The sequence below is a fragment of the Lithobates pipiens genome, unplaced genomic scaffold (assembly GCF_037356315.1).
Source record: "Lithobates pipiens isolate NorthernLeopardFrog02 unplaced genomic scaffold, aLitPip1_a1.2 Scaffold_18, whole genome shotgun sequence".
In the NCBI taxonomy this organism is placed as follows: domain Eukaryota; kingdom Metazoa; phylum Chordata; class Amphibia; order Anura; family Ranidae; genus Lithobates; species Lithobates pipiens.
The window spans coordinates 266524294-266545351 of NW_027507758.1; the positions used below are offsets into that span (position 1 = coordinate 266524294).

General features: G+C 43.2%; 1 protein-coding gene across 1 annotated transcript in view; it reads right to left on the minus strand.

The window, feature by feature from the left end:
* CUNH6orf58 (chromosome unknown C6orf58 homolog) overlaps nucleotides 1-21058 on the minus strand; it is a 93414-nt gene that overhangs the window by 27342 nt on the left and 45014 nt on the right. Inside the window, exon 4 of the mRNA XM_077486926.1 lies at nucleotides 9491-9624. Coding sequence (XP_077343052.1) covers nucleotides 9491-9624 — 134 coding nt within the window. The remainder of the gene's footprint in view (nucleotides 1-9490; nucleotides 9625-21058) is intronic.

The window sequence follows — 21058 nt, forward strand, 5'->3', positions numbered from 1 at the left end:
TGCCAGGCTGCATGAGGCTTATCCAGGAGCAGGAGAAGCAGAGTAGGGTTGGGACTGCAGGATTGGAGTCCAACCAAGTTTAGAAAGTTCAGCCAAACAGGGAACCAAGACCATCCATCTTACTACCAGAGACTACAGTGAGTAAGCTTGAGCAAGTACCAGAGCAGTCTTCTTATCAACCAGGGACAGCAAGGAAGTGGGAAAGCTTCAGCAAGTGCCAATCGAGGGACCCAGCAGGATAGTGGGGGTGACGCTTGAGGAGTATACAGCTGAATAGCTGAGGAAGAGCTCAGGGGATCCAGTGACGATTGGGATCTGGAAGTCTAGTGAGAGACTGGGAGCTCAGTGAGTGAAGATCTACAGTAAGATACTGTGAGATAAGAAATGGACTGTTCTGGGTTACTAAGAGTTATGTACAACTACCGTTAATGACTGTTGCAACATTAGTTGCCAAAGCAGACAGCGGTCCTACCTATACAGAAGTGTTATCCGGCTGGACGCCTTCCACTGTATAACTGTCTTCCTATAGAAGTCTCAGAGTCTGCCAATCAGCATTGCCTCTACTCTGGCCCTAACCCTTTCTCCCACATTTCTGTTAAGAGACAATAAATCTCTTGTTCGCATTCAAAAAGTGACTGATACCCAGCATTTCTTCTTGCATCACACCCACCATGCCGGGTAACCCCCTTTAGAAAGAAGGATGTCAACTCTCCCTGACTCTGGAGATCACCATTAGACCTCTAAGGGTCGGGGCTATTGCTTCATTCCTCTAAAATAAAACTACAAAACAAACACCCCTAGACTGGTCTTTGACTCCGACGAGCAGAATTGTGTGTATGCAGCTGGCTGTGGAAATACTTTGTGCCTGGTTTTAGTACACAAGTGGGGAATATCTGGGCGATACTCTAGCAGCTCCTACGGGGGTAGTGCTACATAAAATATCTAAGATAAGCCTAGTTGTAGAGCTTTTATACAGGTTCCTATAGCAATGGTAACTGCTCAGATGGCAATCTGGTCACTTCAAGGTGATCGATCATGCTTGGACAAAATATCCATCTAAAGTGCAAATGTAATTTTCAGCTGTTGCCATGCCTAAGTTTGCTGATTAACATACTAATTTGCTGCAATGCATAGTGGGACATACCCAGAAGTCTTGCAATAAACTATGCTATTTATTATAGGTATAAAAGGAAAAACTTCAAAAGCCGCAGTTTCACTTGTTTCTCATAATGTTTCTCTCCCCTTAGCAAGAAAATTGCTTTCAGCCTTTATTCATAAAGTGTTCAAAGCTCTTCATAAACTCGAGCAAGACTAAAGAGTGTTCATGTTTTTCTTATACTTCAGAAAGACATAAGGTTACTTCCAAAAGTCAAAAGAGTTATTACAAAGGGGAAACACAGGTTTACAGCTATTGCTGTAGTGTGTTTATGTTTGTTGTTTCCAGCATATATGCTTTACAATTCAAACTTTAAAAGTCATTAATTTCCCAACAGATTGTACAGGCATTTTACATTAATCAACTGAAGAAAATTACTTACAGCAGTAGCTATAGGGAACTGCACAACTGTTCTGAACAGTGAAATTCATTAAAATTAGTTACACCAATGAAAATAAAATTTGAAAAGTCTCTATCTCTAAAAGTTAAAGCAATGTTAACCACTTCAGCTCCGGAGGATTTGCCCCCCTTCCTGACTAGGCCATTTTTTGCGATACGGCACTGTTTTTACTGACAAAGGCACGGTCGCGCGACGCTGTGCCCAAATATAATGTATGTTCTTTTTTTCCCCACAAATAGAGCTTTCTTTTGGTGGTATTTGACCACCTCTGCATTTTTTATTTTTTGCGCTATAAACAAAGAACAACTGATAATTTTTTTTTTGCTTTCTGCTCTAAAACATACCCAATAAAAAAATGTAAAAAATCAAATGTCTTCATCAATTCAGGCCAATACCTATTCTGCTACGCATTTTTGGTAATAGTACTGGTGGCGATCAGCGACTTATATCGGGTATGTGATATTGCAGTTGACAAATCTGACACCTGACACTTTTGATGCTTCAGTGCTATAAATATGCACGACCACTGTACAAATGACACTGGCAGGGAAGGGGTTAACATTAGGGGCGATCAAAGGGTTAACTGTGTGGCTAGCTAATGTTTCAGTGTAGTGGGAGATGTGCTTTTACTAGTGGAAGGCATGGATCAATGTTTCTGCTTTACAGGAACACAGGATCTATGCCTACTGTACTGACAGAACGGCAATCTGTCTTGTTTACATAGATAGACTGCCAATATGTCTGTGTACTGAACGATCAGCGGGTGTCAGTGGACATGGGATCCACGGGACCCACGGGACCCACTGATCAGCTCCCGCAGTGTAAAATCACAATGGGAGCAAGCCATCGGCAGCGCACACCCACGTCCAATACTCGGAAGTGCAGGATCATGTATTTTTTAAGTGATCCTGCACAGCGCGGCCACCCTGTAGTAGTAAATCTACTATGGGGCAGTTGGCAAGTGGTTAAACCCAAAAGCAACCCCATATTACATTGCAGCTGACCCATTCTTGGATGGGACCCCTGCATTTGTTTTCTTTTTTTTAAGCTTTCTTTGCTTTATTTTCACCTGGTAATCTAGCCAGTAAGTCTGTTGTTTTCAAAGCTCTGTTGCAAATGTATCAGTTACAGGGATGAGACAAACCATTTAACACTGACAAGGGTGTTTGCAATGATCAGCTTTAATCAGTGTTGTAAAACCTTTATCCAAAAAGAAAAAAAAAACTGTTTGCTGTAACTGCTTATAAAGTGTTAGTTGGAGTTTGGCTTCAATTTGTTTAATGGATCTAAATCTGCTAGTGCATTTAACAATCCCCCCCCCCCCCCCAGACTGACAATGCTGCTGTCCAAAGGTTCCCCTGTGCTCATTCATCCTGAGTAGGGGAATGCTAAGGCCTCATGTACACTGCTGCTGATCATCGGATGTTTAGGGGCAGTTGGGCATTTTTATTTAGCAGCTCCTGGACTCTCGTTTATGTTATTTTATCTGTGCATGTACACTGAGTAGTTTAAAGTCGTTTAGAGGCAGTTGAGTTTGGTGTCATTTTTTTTTCAAAGCAAAAAAATGCGTTCAGGACAGAAGTTTATTGGCATTTGAAATTCCAAATGCTTGTAACAGCGTGCAAAAGTATCTAAACGGGGTAACTCACTTTTAGCCGCGTTTCATTTATATTCTTTTTAAATGGAGATACATTTCTAACCATTTACAATGCAAAAAATTCTTCTAAGCCAAAACGCGTCATTTAAACACAGTACAACAAATGTTTTTAACCGTTGGTTACTAGCTGTCAAGTTCCCTCATTCAGGAGAGGTTTTAAAACGTCCCGTGTACATGAGGCATAATACAGGAGGTATGTTACTGGCCAGATCACCAGCTGAAAACAGAGGGAAAACTAAAAAACAAAACAAATGCAGGCCATAATATCCAAGGATTGGTAAGCTGCAATATATTACATTGTTGGTGTTGGGTTTAATACCACTTTAAGAAGTAATGTATCTATAATATGGAAGTTGATGGGTTCTGGAAATTTTGTAGATAAAATCCTAAACTAATAAATGCAATGTTTTAGCTCTCTGGAATCTGTGACTTGAGCAGGCTTAGGATGTTGTTTGAGAGCCGGTTCACACAGGGGCGACTCAGATCCGACTTCAGGTCGCCCCTATTCGCCACAAGTCGCGCTACATTAAAAAATCTATGTAAGTGAATGAGAACCGTCTTAATGCACACTACTGAAGTCGCTCCGACTTCAGAAAAGGTTCCTGTACTACTTCAATCCGACTTGTAGGCGACTGGTACCCATTAATTTCAATGGAGGTCGCCTCCAAGTTGGATCTCCGTCTATGCGGAGGTGACTTTTACAGAATTATCAGCTCTCAAGAGGGAACTCCTAGAGAATACCAGGCCCTTAGATCTGGTATGGAGTTTAAGGAGAACCCCACCCCAAAGCACCTTGTCCCCATGTTGATGAGGACAAGGGCCTCTTCCCGACAACCCTGGCCATTGGTGTGTTGTGGTTTTTTGTTTTTTTTTCACAGGTGAATGGGTAGGGGTACATTGTACCCCATACTCATTCACATAGGGTGGGGGCCAGGATCCGGCGGCCCTCTTATTAAAGGGGGCTCATGGATTCCGATAAGCACCCCGCCCGCAGACCCCGACAACCAACGGGTTGTCGGGAAGAGGCCCTTGTCCTCATCAACATGGGGACAAGGTGCTTTGCGGTGGGGGGGGCGCGTACCCCCCTTCCCCAAGGCACCCTCCATGTTGAGGGCATGCCGCCTTGTACGGCTCAGGAGGTGGGGGCCGTTTGCTCGTCCCCACCCCCTTTCCTGGCCGGCTGGGTAGCGTGCTCGGATAAGGGTCTGGTATGGATCTGGGGGCACACCCATGCCGTTTTTTTCGGCGTAGGGGGTTCCCCTTAAAATCCATACTAGACCTAAGGGCCTGGTATGCTCTCGGAGGGGGAACCCACGCCGTTTTTTTTTTTTTATTTGGCGTGGAGTTCCCCCTTGAGAGCTCATTCTCTGATTGGCCACGGCAAAAGTCGCCTGGCCTGGGGCGACTTAAAGTCGTGTTGTAAGTCGCCCCAAGTCGTGTTCAAGTCATGTCCAAGTTGCCTCCAAAAGTCGTGTTGAAAGTCGTGTTGCCCCCTGTGTGAACCGAGCCTGAGAGTGAATCCAACTTACTGTAGTAATGAGCTAAACAATTTCCTGTAACACAATTTCTAACGATAACAAAAAAAAAAAAAAAACTATGCATTGCCAAATTGCCATAATGTGCACTTTTTAGTGTTACCTTAATGTGTTAATAAACCTAGGACCCTGCATTCACTATATCTAGTCTTGCACAGTACACAAAACATGGAAATGCAATTATTTTAGTAAATAGACATGTGTGGTTCATTTTATTCCGAATTAATATTCTGACAAATTTTTCATTATTTGGATATATCTGAATAACCGAATTACAGTATAAACAAATTTTACCGAATGCTCCAAATACTACTACTGCACTTCCAAGTGCACTTTCAGTGCAATTTCAATTGCACTCTGCACTTGTAGTTTGCACTTGTAGTGCAAAGTGGATTTGCCTTTCGTAAATAACCCCCTATGTGTGTTATTAGAATACCATTTCGAAATAATGCTGCTTTTGTTAGGCCAAAGGTGATTTAAAGAGTCATTGTAATCATTTGATGAAGATTTTTCTTGTGTTTGTTCATTTTGCTGCATTCAAATCGAATACAATTTAAAATTTTCGCTTCGACCGACTTGAAAAATTTAACGTTTTCAAATTGAGAAAAGCAGACAATTCCAATTACGAATTCTGAATATGAATTCCGAATACGAATTGAATGAATCAACTGAATTGAACTAAAATAAATAACTAGATTAACAAATCAAAATGAAACAAAACTATTTTTTTCGTTGTGCACGTCTATTAGTACATATAAACTGCTAAATACCTTTTCTTGTCAGCAGTATATAGTAGTCTTGTGACTTCTATCAGTGTCTGGTGTAGAGTGTCAGCCTGGGGCTGGGTTAAGAAGGGGTTAATCGAAGAAGGCAGGTATTTCCCCTTCAGACCTGCTTATGATCAGGTGTGCTGAAAGTGTCAGAGGGGAGAGAGACACAGCAGCACGCTGTGTGGAAATGTCCATTGCTGGATGGTGTACCTGATGGGTGAGCTTAACCACAAAAAGACTGTAGCTCTGTTTGGAGCCATGAACTGTTACCTGTAAGCCTGTGGGGCTGCTGAACTATGAGCTGTGCCTGTGTGCACATCCGTGTGATAAGACAAGTCTGTCTGGTCTTATGTTTTTTTTTTTTTGCTATTTTGCTGAATAAAGCCACTTTTATTTTACTGGACCGCCTCTGAGACAGCTCTTCACCCCTCTGATCCCCTACACTGGTTAAAGCTTGTAGGAGGAGTTGTTATTCTCCTCTGACTGTCCTATGAGGCTGCATAACCCTTGACTCTCTGTCTGGACAGTGCTGATTGTCCCTGTGCTGATCACATGCACTCTCACTGTAACCAGTATAGCAGTGTTTGATTGTTCTGATCTGTCCTTTGTTTCAGTGGCTACAGGACTGACTGCTTCCCCCTGGTTGTCCAGAAATTTCCTGGAAGTTAGTGGGCAGGAAGAGTCTAATCAGCAGCTGAATATTTATGCAGCCCTGTCCAATCTCTGGGAAGATGAGTCCATATGGTGACTGGGAGTGTGTATAAATACTCTAAGACCAGGAGCCTGGCCCTTTTCCATGAGGAGAAGATCACAGCCTAAGGGAGCTGTTAGCCCCGTAGGCATTTCTGCCATGTGCCTGTGGGTTATCGAGGTCTCAGTGGAGCTAGCTGGAGGCCTACTTTGCTGAGTTGCTGAAGCTGACTGAGGGGCTATCGCTTAAGGATCTAGTCTGCTACCACAGGGTGAAAGTGTCTGGAGGATATTGGAAAGAGGCAACCAATTTTCCAAGGACATTAGTGAGTACAGATTGGTGTGAGTGATCCTAGAGACTGTTGTTGCCATCTCTCCTATGCTATGAGTCAGTGGGTTTAAAGGGAACATTGTGTCTGGTGTCCTAAAGAGCTGCCTATTTCATGTTTAATAAAAAGACTTTTCTCAGATGTCCAAGGAGGAAGATTGATCTTTTCAAAGTGTTGCTACAAAGATCAGCTTGTGTAAGGATTTGGTTTACAGTTTTGAAGAGAAAGTTCAGTGTCCTCAAATTGTTACTAAAGTGTCCTACCATAACCCACTACCTATCCAAGTTCTTATTAACCCCTTCCTGTCCAGGCTCCTCAGTTATACGGCGGTAGGTTGGCTCCCCTGGGCAAACCGTCATAGCTATACATCAGTTCGCCTTTTACACACTAGAGGGCGCTCGCGATGACTGCCGAGCACTCGCGATTGCTCCACACAGAGACAGAATGGAGATCTGTCAATGTAAACAGACAGATTTCTGTGCTGTCAGGGGTGAGGAGAGCGATCTGTTGTAATACTAAGTATGAACAACGATCCCTCCCCTCACCCAGGCAGTCCCACCCCCTCCCTAGGTAACACAGTTAACCCCTTTATCGCCCCCTACTGTTAACCTCTTCCCTGACAGTGACATTTACACAGTAATCAGTGCATCAGTGCATCAATGCATCGCTGTATAAGTGCCAATGGTCCCAAAAATGTGTCGATCTGTCTGCCATGTTGCAGTCCTGATAAAAATCGATGATCACCACCATTACTAGTAAAAAAAAATAATAATAATAATAAAAATGCCATAAATCTTTCCCTTATTTTGTAGATGCTATAACTTTTGCACAAACCAAAGAATATATGCTTATTGCGATTTGTATTACCAAAAATATGTATGTAGCGGTTGGTTACCACTAGTAACTAACATCCACCAAATCACCCTGCTGCCAGACCCCCATCTATCACTTCTGAGACAATGAGCAGTTATTTGCGTAGTTTTGTTGCGTTTATTGCGGGATACAACTTGGTTGGGGTAAAGGAAGATAAGGGATGCCCATAGCACTTATTGGATTGTCATCATATTTGTAGAACATTGATTAGCAGCTTTAGACCTGAAAATGATGCACTTCTAACATTCACAGTCTTCTCCTGCATATCTTCACTGCAGACTATTGCTCCTTTTCCTCTGCACGCACTCCTTCAGATTATCACTCCTCTAGATTCCTCTCTTCTTGTACAAATCCTCTACTGCAAAACTGTTAGACTCCTGTATCATCACTTCCAGTAAGATAGAAAGGATCATTCTGAATAACCCCAGTTTGCTGGCTGTACTTTATTACTGTAATAAAGTCTCTTGAATGGTGTTGCTTCAGCAAATCAATAAGCCAGAAGCATACAAAACCTCTCCCCGGCGGTTCAGTGAATTTGGTAGCTACACAGTCTCTTGGAAGGTATTACCAAAGTGCTTTACCAGGCCAGAGATATTCGGTACCTCTCCCTGACGGCCCAGCACGTGGCAACAAGCAGACTACTGTTCCCGGTCAGTCCATAACTGCAAACGCTGCATTCCCAGCCACAGCATTCTGCACTACTGACAACATTTCTTCTTTTGCTTCTTTCACACTGCCCTTCTCCAAAGTGCAAGTTCTGTGTTCCCCGGTCACAGAACTTTGTTCTACTCTCATCTACTCTCATCAGTTCTACTATTGCTTCTCCTTCACCGACCTTCTCCAAAGTGCAAGTCCTGTGTTCCCCAGTCACAGCAGCTTGGTACCAACTCCATGGTGAAGATCTTTATCCAGGAATACATCCTAGCAGCTCCTCCATCCCTCCTCCGTGCTTGGCGCGCCCCCCACATGGGGACGCCCTGCGGCAGCTACCTAAAACTCCATTCTCCATTTCTCCTGTACTGCCAGAATCTCCCTAGCAGCATGTGACCCCAGCTTATATGGGAGGCCTGCCTCCTGCCAATACCGAATACTAATTGGTCAGAGCTCCTCTCATGAGCTGCCTTCCACTCAAACCTCAGGTCCAACCTCTGTTCCAGAACAATCATCCTGAAAGCAGGGGATGTGCCTCTGAGTCGGAGCACAGGTGGTCACACCCACCACTACACTAAACACTCCCAATTTCAAATCAAAACAAACATGCCTAACCCAAAGCACAGGCCTGACTAAATTTGCCTACACTGATATCTTAAACCCAGAAAAATCTTATTCTAGCACCTACCTTATGGTAGAGAGTGCTACATGTAGAAGAATGCATATCGGCCTAAACTGAGGAAAAAATTTGCTTTTTATTTAAAAAAGTGGAGATATTTATTATAGCAAAAAGTAAGTGTATATAGCACAAAAAATAAAAAGTGCAGAGATCATCAAATACCCCCAAAATAAATCTCAATTTGTGGGAAAAAAGGATGTCAATTTTGTTTGGGTACATTTTCGCACGACTGCGCAATTGTCAGTTAAAGCGATACAGTGGCGTATCGCAAAAAATGGCCAAATCCTCTGGGGATGAAGTGGTTAAACCATCAAAAACATACCCCTAGACTGGTTACTGAGTCAGAAGAAAATTGTGTGCTTGGCTGCAATTAAACTACTGGGAAAAAGATCCTGGCATTTACATACCCTCCTACGGTGGTAGCACTACACCTATATTAAGGTGACCTCATATTTGTTGCTTTATGAGTGCTCACTAAAGGTATCTGCTTGAAGCTCTGGCATCTATCTAAACTAGGCTGTTTTATCTAACTGAAGTACAGAATACAGTGAAAGAGTTGGCAAGACTATATGACAGGGGGGCTTAATTTACAAGAGTAACTGACCAGAATTACAAATCTTTTTGGCTGGTAAGGCAGTTCACATATAATTTAACTATGTATTTACGTGCTTGCTTGGAATTAATCTTTAATAAAAATACTTATTCATTTTTATATATACTGCGTTTTTAATTACTTTGGTCTTCTGTTACCTTTTATAACAGCGTGGAAGTCCTGTGTTAATTGACTCAACATGAGCTCTCCACATGTATGCCAGAAAGTGCTCTTCTTCCTTAGATAATGGTGGTATTGAAGTTTCAGATGTTTGACTTGATGTTTTTATAACCTAAGTTAAAAAAATGAAAATGTTATTTTTTGCAGTGATAACGCTAAATATGACTTGTTTCTTTCTGCACTGTTCAGTACAGCTCTACAAGATAATTTGTTAATGAGAATAGTGTTAAAGAAGAAGCATCGCTTTTTTCTCTACAGTATTCAGTTCCTTATGGGATAAAGTACATGTAGTACTTTGTCCTATCCTCCTAGCTGTGATGTCAGACAGGTTTCTCTCCCTTGACACAAGGCTGCCTGACCCCACAGCTAGCAAGAATATGGCTGCTGTACTAATTAGTGCCTGTCTCTGGCTTACAGCACTTGCCCAAGTTAAGCATGGGTAAGAGGAATGCAGATGAAGGTGAGGGGTCACACCAAAAGTTTCCATCTGGAACTAAATATTGTACAAGTGATACTTATTCTTTAAATTTTATTGTGGCTCCTACATAATAATAATATTTGTAGATAAACCTTTGGCTTGGAACTAATCTGGGTTTCCATCATCCATAAAAGTATTGGCCTAAAGCAGAATGCATGCTCCCGCATATGGTGGGTGGTGGGGTAAGCGCTGTCTTCCCCTTTTCAGAGGTATAGTATAAATATATTGTTAATTGTATTGAATTGTACAGTATTTATTTAACCAGTTAACGACTGCCAGGTTGGCTCTCCTGCGCGTATTGTATCATTGTACGTCGGCTCCTGCAGGTTCAGTTGAGGGCGGGCGTGTGCAAACACGGGTGCGCACCGACATGCTTTTGTGCCGCTGTAAGCTGCGGGAGCATGCATACGAGTCATTGACCCGCAATCAGCTAGTACAGAGGCAGAATGGGAATCTGCCTTTGTAAATGTAGCGGCGGCTGCTGAAGAGCACACGCTATGCGGTTTTTCAAAGTTAAAGTTATGCCTGAACTGCAGTTTGGCCTGGGTACAGTTGTCTAAATTTAGACTTCAGCATCAGTCTGACTGGACTGTGAGATGTTCAGCCTGGTCACAGGGGGCACTGTCTCTTCTGGCAGGCATGGAACTATGGTCTGGTTAGGTGCTTAAGTTACTCTCTCTCGGAGCCGGCCCAGTGGGAGTGGCACTCTCACTGTGCTATCTTGGAGAGGGTATTTAAGATGCAGATGTCACGTGGTTCGGGGTTCCGGTCCAGAATGATGTACTGACTTCATGGTCCTGGTCCTCCTGACCAGCACTCAGGAAGACTATGGCCTGGGGTGCGGATCCACCCGATTTTGATGTCTCGGGGCTGGCTAGCCCAAGGCAAGGAAACTAAAGAAGGATTCTGAGGTGGTTGGGTGCCGTCTCCGGTTTGGGATAGACCCAGTGACTTCAAGCATTCCAGGGGAGGACTTTTCAGAATAAGACCACGTACTGGTTGGTTTCTTAGTAAGAGCCTGGAAGGGCTAAAGTACCAGAGAGAATCTGGTCTTGTGGATATCGCCAAGCTGGCTGAAAGATCCAGGTATCCTACGAGTGTTTTCAAGCTTAGTTTCCCTATGTGTTCTACAACAACGTCTGTGGCAGAGACATTATCGTGTACGTTCTACAACAATGTCTGTGGCAGAGACTTGTTCCTGAGTAAGCACCTTGTTGGCTGCTAGGCCTTGTGAGAGAGGGACGGTCCAACCTGAGTGATCATTCAGTTGCGAATGGCTATTCTCTGGATGCAGTCAAAGTAAGCAAGTTCTTCAACATTTTGACTTTGACACTAATGCCGCGTACACACGATCAGACTATCCTACTATTTTTTTCTCAAAAGTCTGGATCATTTTGAACACGGCTCAAGGTAGACGGGACTAGCGAAGGAAGTCAATGTCGCCACCTTCGTTGGTGAGATTGACACCTCGCTGGCCCCGTCACCTGGTATGGACTTAAAGGGGAAGCCCTAAGCCAGAAAAAACAGCGTGGGGGTCTCCCCAAAGCCCATATCAGACCCTTATCTGAGCACGCAGCCCGGCCGGTCAGGAAAGGGGGTGGGGACGAGCGAGCCCCCCCCCCTGCTGAACCGTACCAGGCTGCGTGCCCTAAACATAGGGGATGCTTTGGGGAAGGGGGGCCCCCCACCCCAAAGCACCTTGTCCCCATGTTGATGAGGACAAGGGCCTCTTCCCGACAAGCCTGGCTGTTGGTTGTCGGGGTCTGTGGTTGGGGGGCTTATCGGAATCTGGGAGCCCCCTTTAAGGGGCCCCCCACCCTAAGTGAATGAGTATGGGGTAAAATGTACCCCTACCCATTAACCTGGGGAAAAAAATGTAAATAAAACACAGCACAAGGTTTTAAAATAATTTATTGCACAGCTCCGGGATCTTCTTTCGTCTTAGGGGTCTTCTCGGCGGACTCCCGCGCTATCTTCTGCTAGCTCTTTTACTAGCGGAGGAGCCCGGCTTTCTTCTTCATACCCCTCTTCGGTTCTTCTTGCCGGGCCTCCGCTTTCTTCCTATAGCTCTTTTACTAGCGGTGGCCCGGTCTTCTGTCGCTGCCTCTTCTTCCGACTTCGGGGGTCTTGTCCCCCTCTTCGGTTCTTCTTGCCGGGTTTCCGCTCCTTCTTCCAGCTCTTTTACTAGCGGTGGATTGTGGCTGCACACAATGCTGTATCTTGGCCTAGGGCGACACTTTTCAAGGGGGCAGCAAAAAAGCCGCCCTACCTGCACAAAAACAGCCTCCTCCCGTCTCCTGCACGAAAAGAATCCCCGCCTGCTTACGTTACACTTTTAGTGTAACGCCAGTCTTATGGGCCGGGCTGATTATTGCACTTATTTTTATAATGACTAGGGACTTCCTAGTCATTATACAAATAAGTGAAATAATTCTATGATCAATCAATGGCAGCAAACACAAGTCCAAATATCTTACAAGATAGGAGTAATCTTACGAATCCAGTGACATATTGTGATAGCACATATAGGCAAGCAGGTCCTAGTTTACCTAAAATAAAGTCCCAGATAATATCTTTAGTATTAGCTAAAATCAGTCGCATAAATATTTCTTCTCTATAACATACTGTACAATGTGCAATGTTTGTTATATTATCCATGTCAAAACTCAGTATCATCTCAAAACTGAATTTCTTATTGTTAAAGTGATTGCAAAGGATTTTTTTATATTGTAAAATAACAAACATGTCATACTTACCTGCTCTGTGCAAGGGTTTTGCACAGAGCGGCCCCGAACCTCCTCTTCTGGGGTGTCCCAGCAGCGCTCCTGGCTCCTCTCCTTCATTGGGTGCCCCACGAAGAGACACTTTACATGGGAGCACCTGTGCAAGCGGCTCCCAAGTCTTGCTGCTGCGTTCACTGACACAGACAGTAGGACTTGGCCCCATCCCCGGCTCCCTTGTCACTGGATTTGTTTGACAGCAATGCGAGCCATGCATGGTCCATCAGAAGTCCTTCAGCTTCTCTGATTCATTTTGCCTCATGCTGAGGTAAAGAAAGCATATTTTCATGATTTGCCTAAGTCGCTGGTTTTGCAAAGTGCTGCTGTGCCAGTCTCTGAATGCAAGAGACTTCAGGGCAGGTGCTCGGCCCTCTTATGATCATGAAGAGGAATGGCTTGTGGAGGCGGGTTTTAGACCTTGCACACCTGAGACAATTTTAAACAAAGGAGAAGTTCAAAGTGGAAACATCGTCCCTGATTCCTAGGGGCCCCAGCCAGGTGACTGTTTCTAATAGACTTAAGATGCTTACCTTCATGTGCCCAATAACCAAACACTGCCATAAAGACCAATGAACTCTCCAAACAAGTAAGGGACAATGTTGTTGAGAAGTACAAGTCAGGGTTAGGTTAAAAAAAAAGATCCAAATCTTTGATGATCCCTAGGAGCACCATCAAATCTATCATAACTAAACGGAAAGAACATGGCACAACAGCAAACCTGCCAAGAGACGGCTGCACACCCAAACTCGCAGACAGGGCAAGGAGAGCATTAATCAGAGAGGCAGCACAGAGACCTAAGGTAAACCCGGAGGAGCTGCTGAGTTCCACAACAGAGACTGGTGTATCTGTACATAGGATGACAATAAGCCATACGTTCCAAAGAGTTGGACTTTATGGCCAAGTGGCCAGAAGAAAGCCATTACTTTCAGCAAAAAAACAAAATGGCACGTTTTGAGTTTGCGAAAAAGCTTGAGGGAGACTCCCAAAATGTATGGAGGAAGGTGCTCTGGTCTGATGAGGCTAAAATTGAACGTTTAAAGAAAACACTGGCAAAAACCCAACACATCACATCACCCAAAGGACACCATTTCAGCAGACAGGACTGAGAAACTGGCCAGAGTTGAGGGGACAATGGATGGTGTTAAATACAGAGATATTCGTGAGCAAAACCTGTACAACTCTGTGTGATTTGAGGCTAGGACAGAGGTCAAACACACTGCTAAATCAACACTTGAGTGGTTTAAGGGGAAACATGTAAATGTGTTGGAATAGTCAAAGCCCAGACCTCAATACAATAGAAAATCTGTGGTCAGACTTAAAGATTGCTGTTCACAAGCACAAATCATCGAACTTGAACGAGCAGGAGAAGTTTTGCAAGGAGGAATGGGCAAAAATCCCAGTGGTAAGATGTGGCAAGCTCATAGAGACTTATCCAAAGCGACTTGGAGCTATGATAGCCACAAAAAGTGGCTCACCAAAGTATTGACTTTAGGGGGGTGAATAGTTGTGCACGTTGACTTTTTCTGTTATTTAAATGATGCAAATCCTCAAACAATACATGTTAATTCCAGGTTGCGAGGCAACAAAACATAAAAAATGCTCTTGTGGGCATTGGGGCTCAGTTCAATATAATCTTTAATCATCGTCTTGGCTCTGGATTCCGATGTTTTGGATCTGAATACTTCTGGCTTGGTCTTTTTCCCACCTGCGCGTCTTTTGGTGTCAAAAATGATTGGTACTATGGTGTCTATGGATCCGAGGATCAAGTGGAAGCTGGAGAAGACAGCCTTTCTGGAAGGAGTTTTTCCAGCAGTGGGAGCCAGGAAGCAGATTTCAGGCCAAAGGTAGACAAACAAACAAAGGGAGCATCAGTGCTCTTAGGCTAGTCAACTCTACGGCGGTCTCCTACATTAAAAGACAGCCTGGGGACTCCTAGCCTGTTCCCTATTACAGGAAGTGGAGCCAATTATGTCTTGGGCTTGAGTCGAGCCTACAGCTCAGCGGTGTATGTTCCCAGAGTCCAAAATATTCAAACAGATTTTGTTTCCAGAGTCCACAATGAATGGTCTCTACATGTGGAGGTTTTTCGGGCGAGGATGCCCTGATGGATCAATGGAAATGTAGTAGACATTAAGTTAAATTTGGTTTACAAGTACTGTCGGTTGATGGTGTTAAACTTTCTTTGCTCAAAATTTTGCCCACCCGGGTGTGTACGGCGAATTATTTCCCACACGTATGCTGCCATGCAGTCTGTCAGGAAAACTGAAAATTTCCTATCAAACACAGTCATTTTCCTTTCCTGATAGACTCTATGGCAGAAGCAAAGATTTATGGGAGAGGGGTCCTATTGGAGTGGAGTGGAGGCATGGTTAACCCACACGTATGCTGCCATGGAGTCTATCGGGAATGGAAAATGACGGTAAATATTTGATCCGAAATTTAGCATTTTTATTGGATTTCTTTTAAAACTGAAAGTAGAAAATATTTTTTTTTTTTTTAAATGTTTGCTCTTTTTTTGCTTATATTGCAAAAGATAAAACAAAAAACAGTGGTGAATAAATACCACCAAAAGAAAGCCTATTTGTGTGAACAAAATTATAAAAATTGCATGACTGAGTAATTGTCATTCAAAATACGAGAGCACGGAAAGCTGAAGATTGATCTGAGAAGGAAGGTGGTGAAAGTGCTCAGTATTGAGGTAGTTAAGGAGGGATGGGCTCCCTCCAAGCTTACCCACCCTCTATCTATCTATTATATGCATGTAATTCCACTGTGGAGGCTATCTATAGAGTTAGGACTGCAGATGATACTGGGGTGCTGTGAAATGGCTCTGCAGCTTACGCATGTATTTGTAAATGGGTGCAAACGAAACCCCTGTTTTTAAAGCAAACTGATAATTTGGTTGGTGTAGGCTGGTCATTACATTAAGCTGGGAATTTTCTTTGGTTTTGCTTGATATGCATTTCCCTTCCATGCGCTCCTTGCTGCAAAAGACAGTTATAGGTCAGGGCAGTGGCCGTTTGTTGGTATTGCTGGGCTGCACTCTAGGTTCCTGCTCAGCAGCACTCACCCCAGTCACACAGCTCAGTTCTTGGACAGCAACAACAACTTCCAAAGTGGCTCTCCCTCTTCAGCACAGGTTCTCTCTTGCTCCACGCCATCAAGTCCAGTGAGTGGGGCTACTACTCATCAGCATCCAAGAAAACTACCCCGCCCAATTGCTGGGAAGACAGGGAGACTTAAGTTCTTGCCACCATTTGGGTTAATCAAAGTCCTTATTCCTTTCCTCTCCTTGCACTCTATTGCACACGATTTCCGATAACAAATGTTCGATGTGAGCTTGTTCTGACCATGTATAGGCTCCATCAGACGTTTTCTGTCAGAATTTCCGACAATAAAAATCTGAGAGCTGGATTCCGACTGTGTGTACGCAATTCCAATGCACAAAATTCCACGCATGCTTGGAATCAAGCAGAAGAGCCACACTGGCTATTGAATTTCCTTTTTCTAGTCCCATCATACGTCTTGTACGTCACCACGTTCTTGACATTCGGACATCATTTGCGTGACCGTGTGTATGCAAGACAAGTTTGAGCCAACATCCAAAGGAAATAAATCCATGGTTTTGTTGACGGAATGTCCAATCGCCTGTACACAGCATATCAGTCGTTGGCAGGGAAAGATAAATGTTTTATAGCAGGCTGCAATAGTTGGGTAAATGGCTTAAAGCTTAAAGGCCCAAGCCTGGAACTACACAAGGGAGTAGAATTTAACATACAAATGTTGACCCTGTGATGTTATAACCATGAACATTTATCTCTCCAGTTAACATGTTTAAAGGAGGAGCAGGGAATAAAAATGATGATTTTTTTGATAACTGGGTCAGTGGTCAGTGACAACCTCTACACTAAAAATTCTAAGCAGCGGCAACTAGACTCATAGCAGACTCTTGAGCACTATACACTGAACTGTGTTCTGGTTAGCCCAGCTGGCCATAGAGACATATCTCTATTTAGGAAAAACTACTGCATATGGGCATCTGGGGCAAAGTAGCAGCAGGAAAAACACCCCTCCTGATCCTGACCTAGCCCCCCTCTCCTCCGCCCTGGGCCAACATTTGCAGCATAAAAAATCAACAGCATTATAATCCCAGCATAGCTCCATCACCAGCAACAAAATAATGACAAGCAAAATTATAACCTAACAAATTCCACTTAATATAACAATAAATGTTGCAAACAAAACAAACTAACCACAAGAGCCTAAGAAGCAGTACTATAATAACATATAAGACACACCAGCAAACTTTCATGCAGGTCCCTCTGCTTCCTATATTGTAGAAGCAGGTTCAGATGGTTGGGAAAACTATTTTTCACCACCTCCTTCCATTCTGGTGGGCAGCAAACCAATGAAAACGTATGCCATGTACACACGACCGGACTTTCCGGCAGAAAAGGTCAGACGGAATCATTTTATCGGATAATCCGATCATGTGTGGGCTTCATCTGGCTTTTTTTTTCAAAAATTCTGACAGACCTAGAAATAGAACATGTTTTAAATCTTTCAGACGGAATCAATTCCTATCGGGAAAACCGTTTGTCTGTATGCTATTCTGATGGACCAAGAACGATGCAAGGGCAGCTATTGGCTACTAGCTATTGAACTTCCTTTTTCTAGTCCCGTCGTATGTCATGGCATTCTAAATGAACAGACTTTGGTATGATCGTAAAAAGGGGGGTAAGGTTTGCACTATGGGGACAGAAAAAGCTTCTTAGAAAATGAGAAAGAGGCAAAAAATGAAATCACATATGTAAAGAAGGGAGGCTGCCACTACCAGATAATATCAGCCTAATAGGTTGGAGAGAAATGTAAATACTAAGGTGGTAGCTATGGCGCTCTCCTGTGACAGCACATAAAATACATACTACATGTGAATTACAAGTGCTGAAATTAATAAACAGCCTTCTTAAAGTGCTAGTGCTACATAAACTCCTATGTAATTATTACAGTGCAAATTGCAGGTGATAAATAAAAACAGAAAAATGTTGAAAAAATACTGAAAAAAATACTGAAAAAATATTGAAAAAAAATTTGAAAGAAATATACTCTATATTTCACAGCTATGTGCAATCGAAAGTGCTTATGTGCTTTTGGTGCAAAACACGTGCATATAAAGCTTATGAAACTTATATCATCTTCACACAATAAAGTCCATTATAAAACAATAACGCCCATTTAAAAATATTAAGAAAAACCCAAAAGTGACTTCAAAAGATTCCACAGAAATTCAATCAAAGTGGCTTGTGCTCAGTGCCTGGTGTATCCTGAATTACAACTGGTGCGTTTTCCGTGCATAAGACAAATTGCCGCACTCACCAGCTCCCCTGTCCCTGCAGGGGTTAACTCGCCCCCACAGTGTGAGCCCCTGTGTCGCTGTGTAAAGCTGGTCTGGTTAATATTCAGTTACTCCTCATTTCCTCGTGTTACATAAGAAAATAAAACATCCATAGTGTAGTACTGTTTAAGACTATTATCTTTATTATAATTTAAAAGTGGCTACTCACATAGATCAAAGGTAAAAAACGCTTATAAATTACAATTACCGCCGCCGCCTTGTGAGAGAGGCATGGCCTAACGTGTACACACTCACACAAGGCGGCGGCGGTGATTGTAATTTATAAGCCAGAGGCTTTTTTTGGGGGTCCCAAAATCATTTGTAACCCTCCCCCCAAACCGCTAAATAAACAATACCAATCCTCTATCTGCTGACATTGCCAAACCCATACACAATATACCTACTACCTCTTTTGTAATCATATTTATGAATGAATTCCCCAAAGCATGTAGTGAAAGGGCCTGCCTGAATACTTTCAAATGGGTACTGTTTAAAGTTTTGTTCTCTTATTATTATCTTGATAGGTAATTGCCGAATGTAAAAATTGCTTCCATTTGTACAGTGTGTATTTATATTTATATTTTTCTATTATGACACTTCTTACCTGTCCAGTGGGCTGCCTATAGTGTAAGTAATGAGGGGCTGGCCAAAGTAACACACTTTATTTATGCATTCAGCTCTCAATGAAGTGGAGAGGGTTACCTGTCCAAAACATCCCCCCCGCCCCTAAAATGTTTACAATGGGCCATTAGAGGAGCGGAGGAATCTGATAAGTGGGCCTTAGATATTTGCCTTTAACCACTTGCCGACCGCTGTCAGCAAATATACGTTGGCAGAATGGCACGGCTGGGCAAAGTAACATACCCGTACGTTACTTTGAATTTCCCGCCGTGCGCGTGCACTTGCAGCGAGCTCCGTGACCACAGAGGTGATCAAATATCACCAAAACAAAGCTCTATTTGTGGGGAAAAAAAGGACGTCAATTTTGTTTGGGAGCCACGTCGCACGGCCGCGCAATTGTCAGTTAAAATGACGCAGTGCCGAATTGCAAAAAGTGATCTGGTCCGGAAGGGGGTAAATCCTTCCGGGGGGGGGGGGGGAGTGGTTAAATACTCCTTAAAATAAATGTTATACTGATGTTGGCCAAGAATGTTTGTGTCTAATCTGCTTGCAATGTTTATGTGCAAATGACAATTTTTTTTTCTTGTTTCACTCCACAGTTTCCTTCAATGCCACAGCAATGGCAGTATGTGGCCTCCCACTTTGACACCCGTTGGTGATGTCACCCCTGTAAAAGCCAAATTTTGAAGATGCACACAAATTGGGAGTCCAAATTGGTCAACATGTGTCAACATGTGCTATCTCCCATCATGGGGGATCAATGGACATGCTTTGGGGGTGCAATCGCTTCCTCTTACCTACTAGTCATGAGGAAGGGGTTGCGCCCACAAAACAAGTACATTGAGATCCCCTGAGAGCAGATGTTCACACACCATGTGCATCTTCAAAATTTGGCTTTTAAAATGTTTGGGTCGGGGGTCCCTGGGATCCTGTTGTCTGAGTCTTTTCTCCCCTATGAAAATGAAACCCAAAGGTATACTTAGCACACAGATATTTGAGTCCAGAAATAGGAATATGAAACATTGCTTTGAAGTGGTGTACAATTGTCTGTTTGGGAAGAGATCCAAGATGAACACATGATTAAAATTCCCTTTATACCAAGCTGCAATACTTACCTTTTTTTGCCCAAGTTTCACAGATGGAGACACCTCAAGTATCCACTGGATCACCTGTGTGGGTTACCCTAAAAAATGTGCTCTAGTGCTCCTGAGTCCAGATGTGTAAACAGCTGCTAGTGTCCTCTCCTTACATTACACTGAATCAAGTTTGCAATTCTTTCAAGTTTCAAAGACATCTAGACAACAATTTCCTAAACTTCTTTTAATAAGACAAATTAGCATGACCAAAATGTAGTTAAAACCCTGTATCAGCTAAATACATCGTATTTATTTGCAAACTAACAATGTTTCCTACGACCGATTACTGTGCCCACGAACATGAAAGTAGCTATTTCAAACTGTACAGTAAAGAAAAGCACGTGGGGCAGCATACAAGTTAATAATCATAATAGGAACACACGACAAGTACTTATTTTTTTGAAGCACCTGCTTTATTCTTCGATACTCATCCAGCTCCCTCAGTTTAAGGTCGGACCAGAGCTTTCTTAATTGGTCTTTGGACCGTCTTACCCCAAAATGCTGCTCCAGAGTGGTCACAACTGATGTCATGATTTGGTCCTTGCACAAATTGGGATGGGTATACAGACCATGTTTCCCATCATAATCCTCCCTCTGCAAGATGTCCACCATCTCCTCCATTTATTCAAAGGCCATGTTGGTGGCCTTAAATCTCCTTCTCCTGGACCCAGACATTTGGGGTCCTGCTCATAGAGCTAACAAAAGGTAATAGCTGCAGAGAATGATTTGATGGGGGTGGCTCAGGGACAGTTGTCAGGTGGGTGTGGAATAGGCTTCCCTGAATAAATGAGTTTTCAAGTGGACAGGGTAGAGGCTATTCAGACATACTGGAGCAGGGAGTTCCTTTCCATACTGGAGCATGCAAGTTGCTTTGTGGTGTCATTAGTGAGAAAGGGTCAAATTCTGGAGATGTTGGGACATGAGTGGCATATACTGATTCTAGTTTGAGGCCTATATTGGGATAAGATTAGGAGAGTTTAGCCTGATATTTAGTGCTTTTGTCTTGTGTTTGGTCTTTCAAAAAAAATGAAATATTTTAAAGATCCTGATTTTATGGGACAATTCATAGATCAATGCAGAGATATATGAAATTTATGGGAGGGGAAAACCCCCTTATATAGAAACAAAACAGCAAG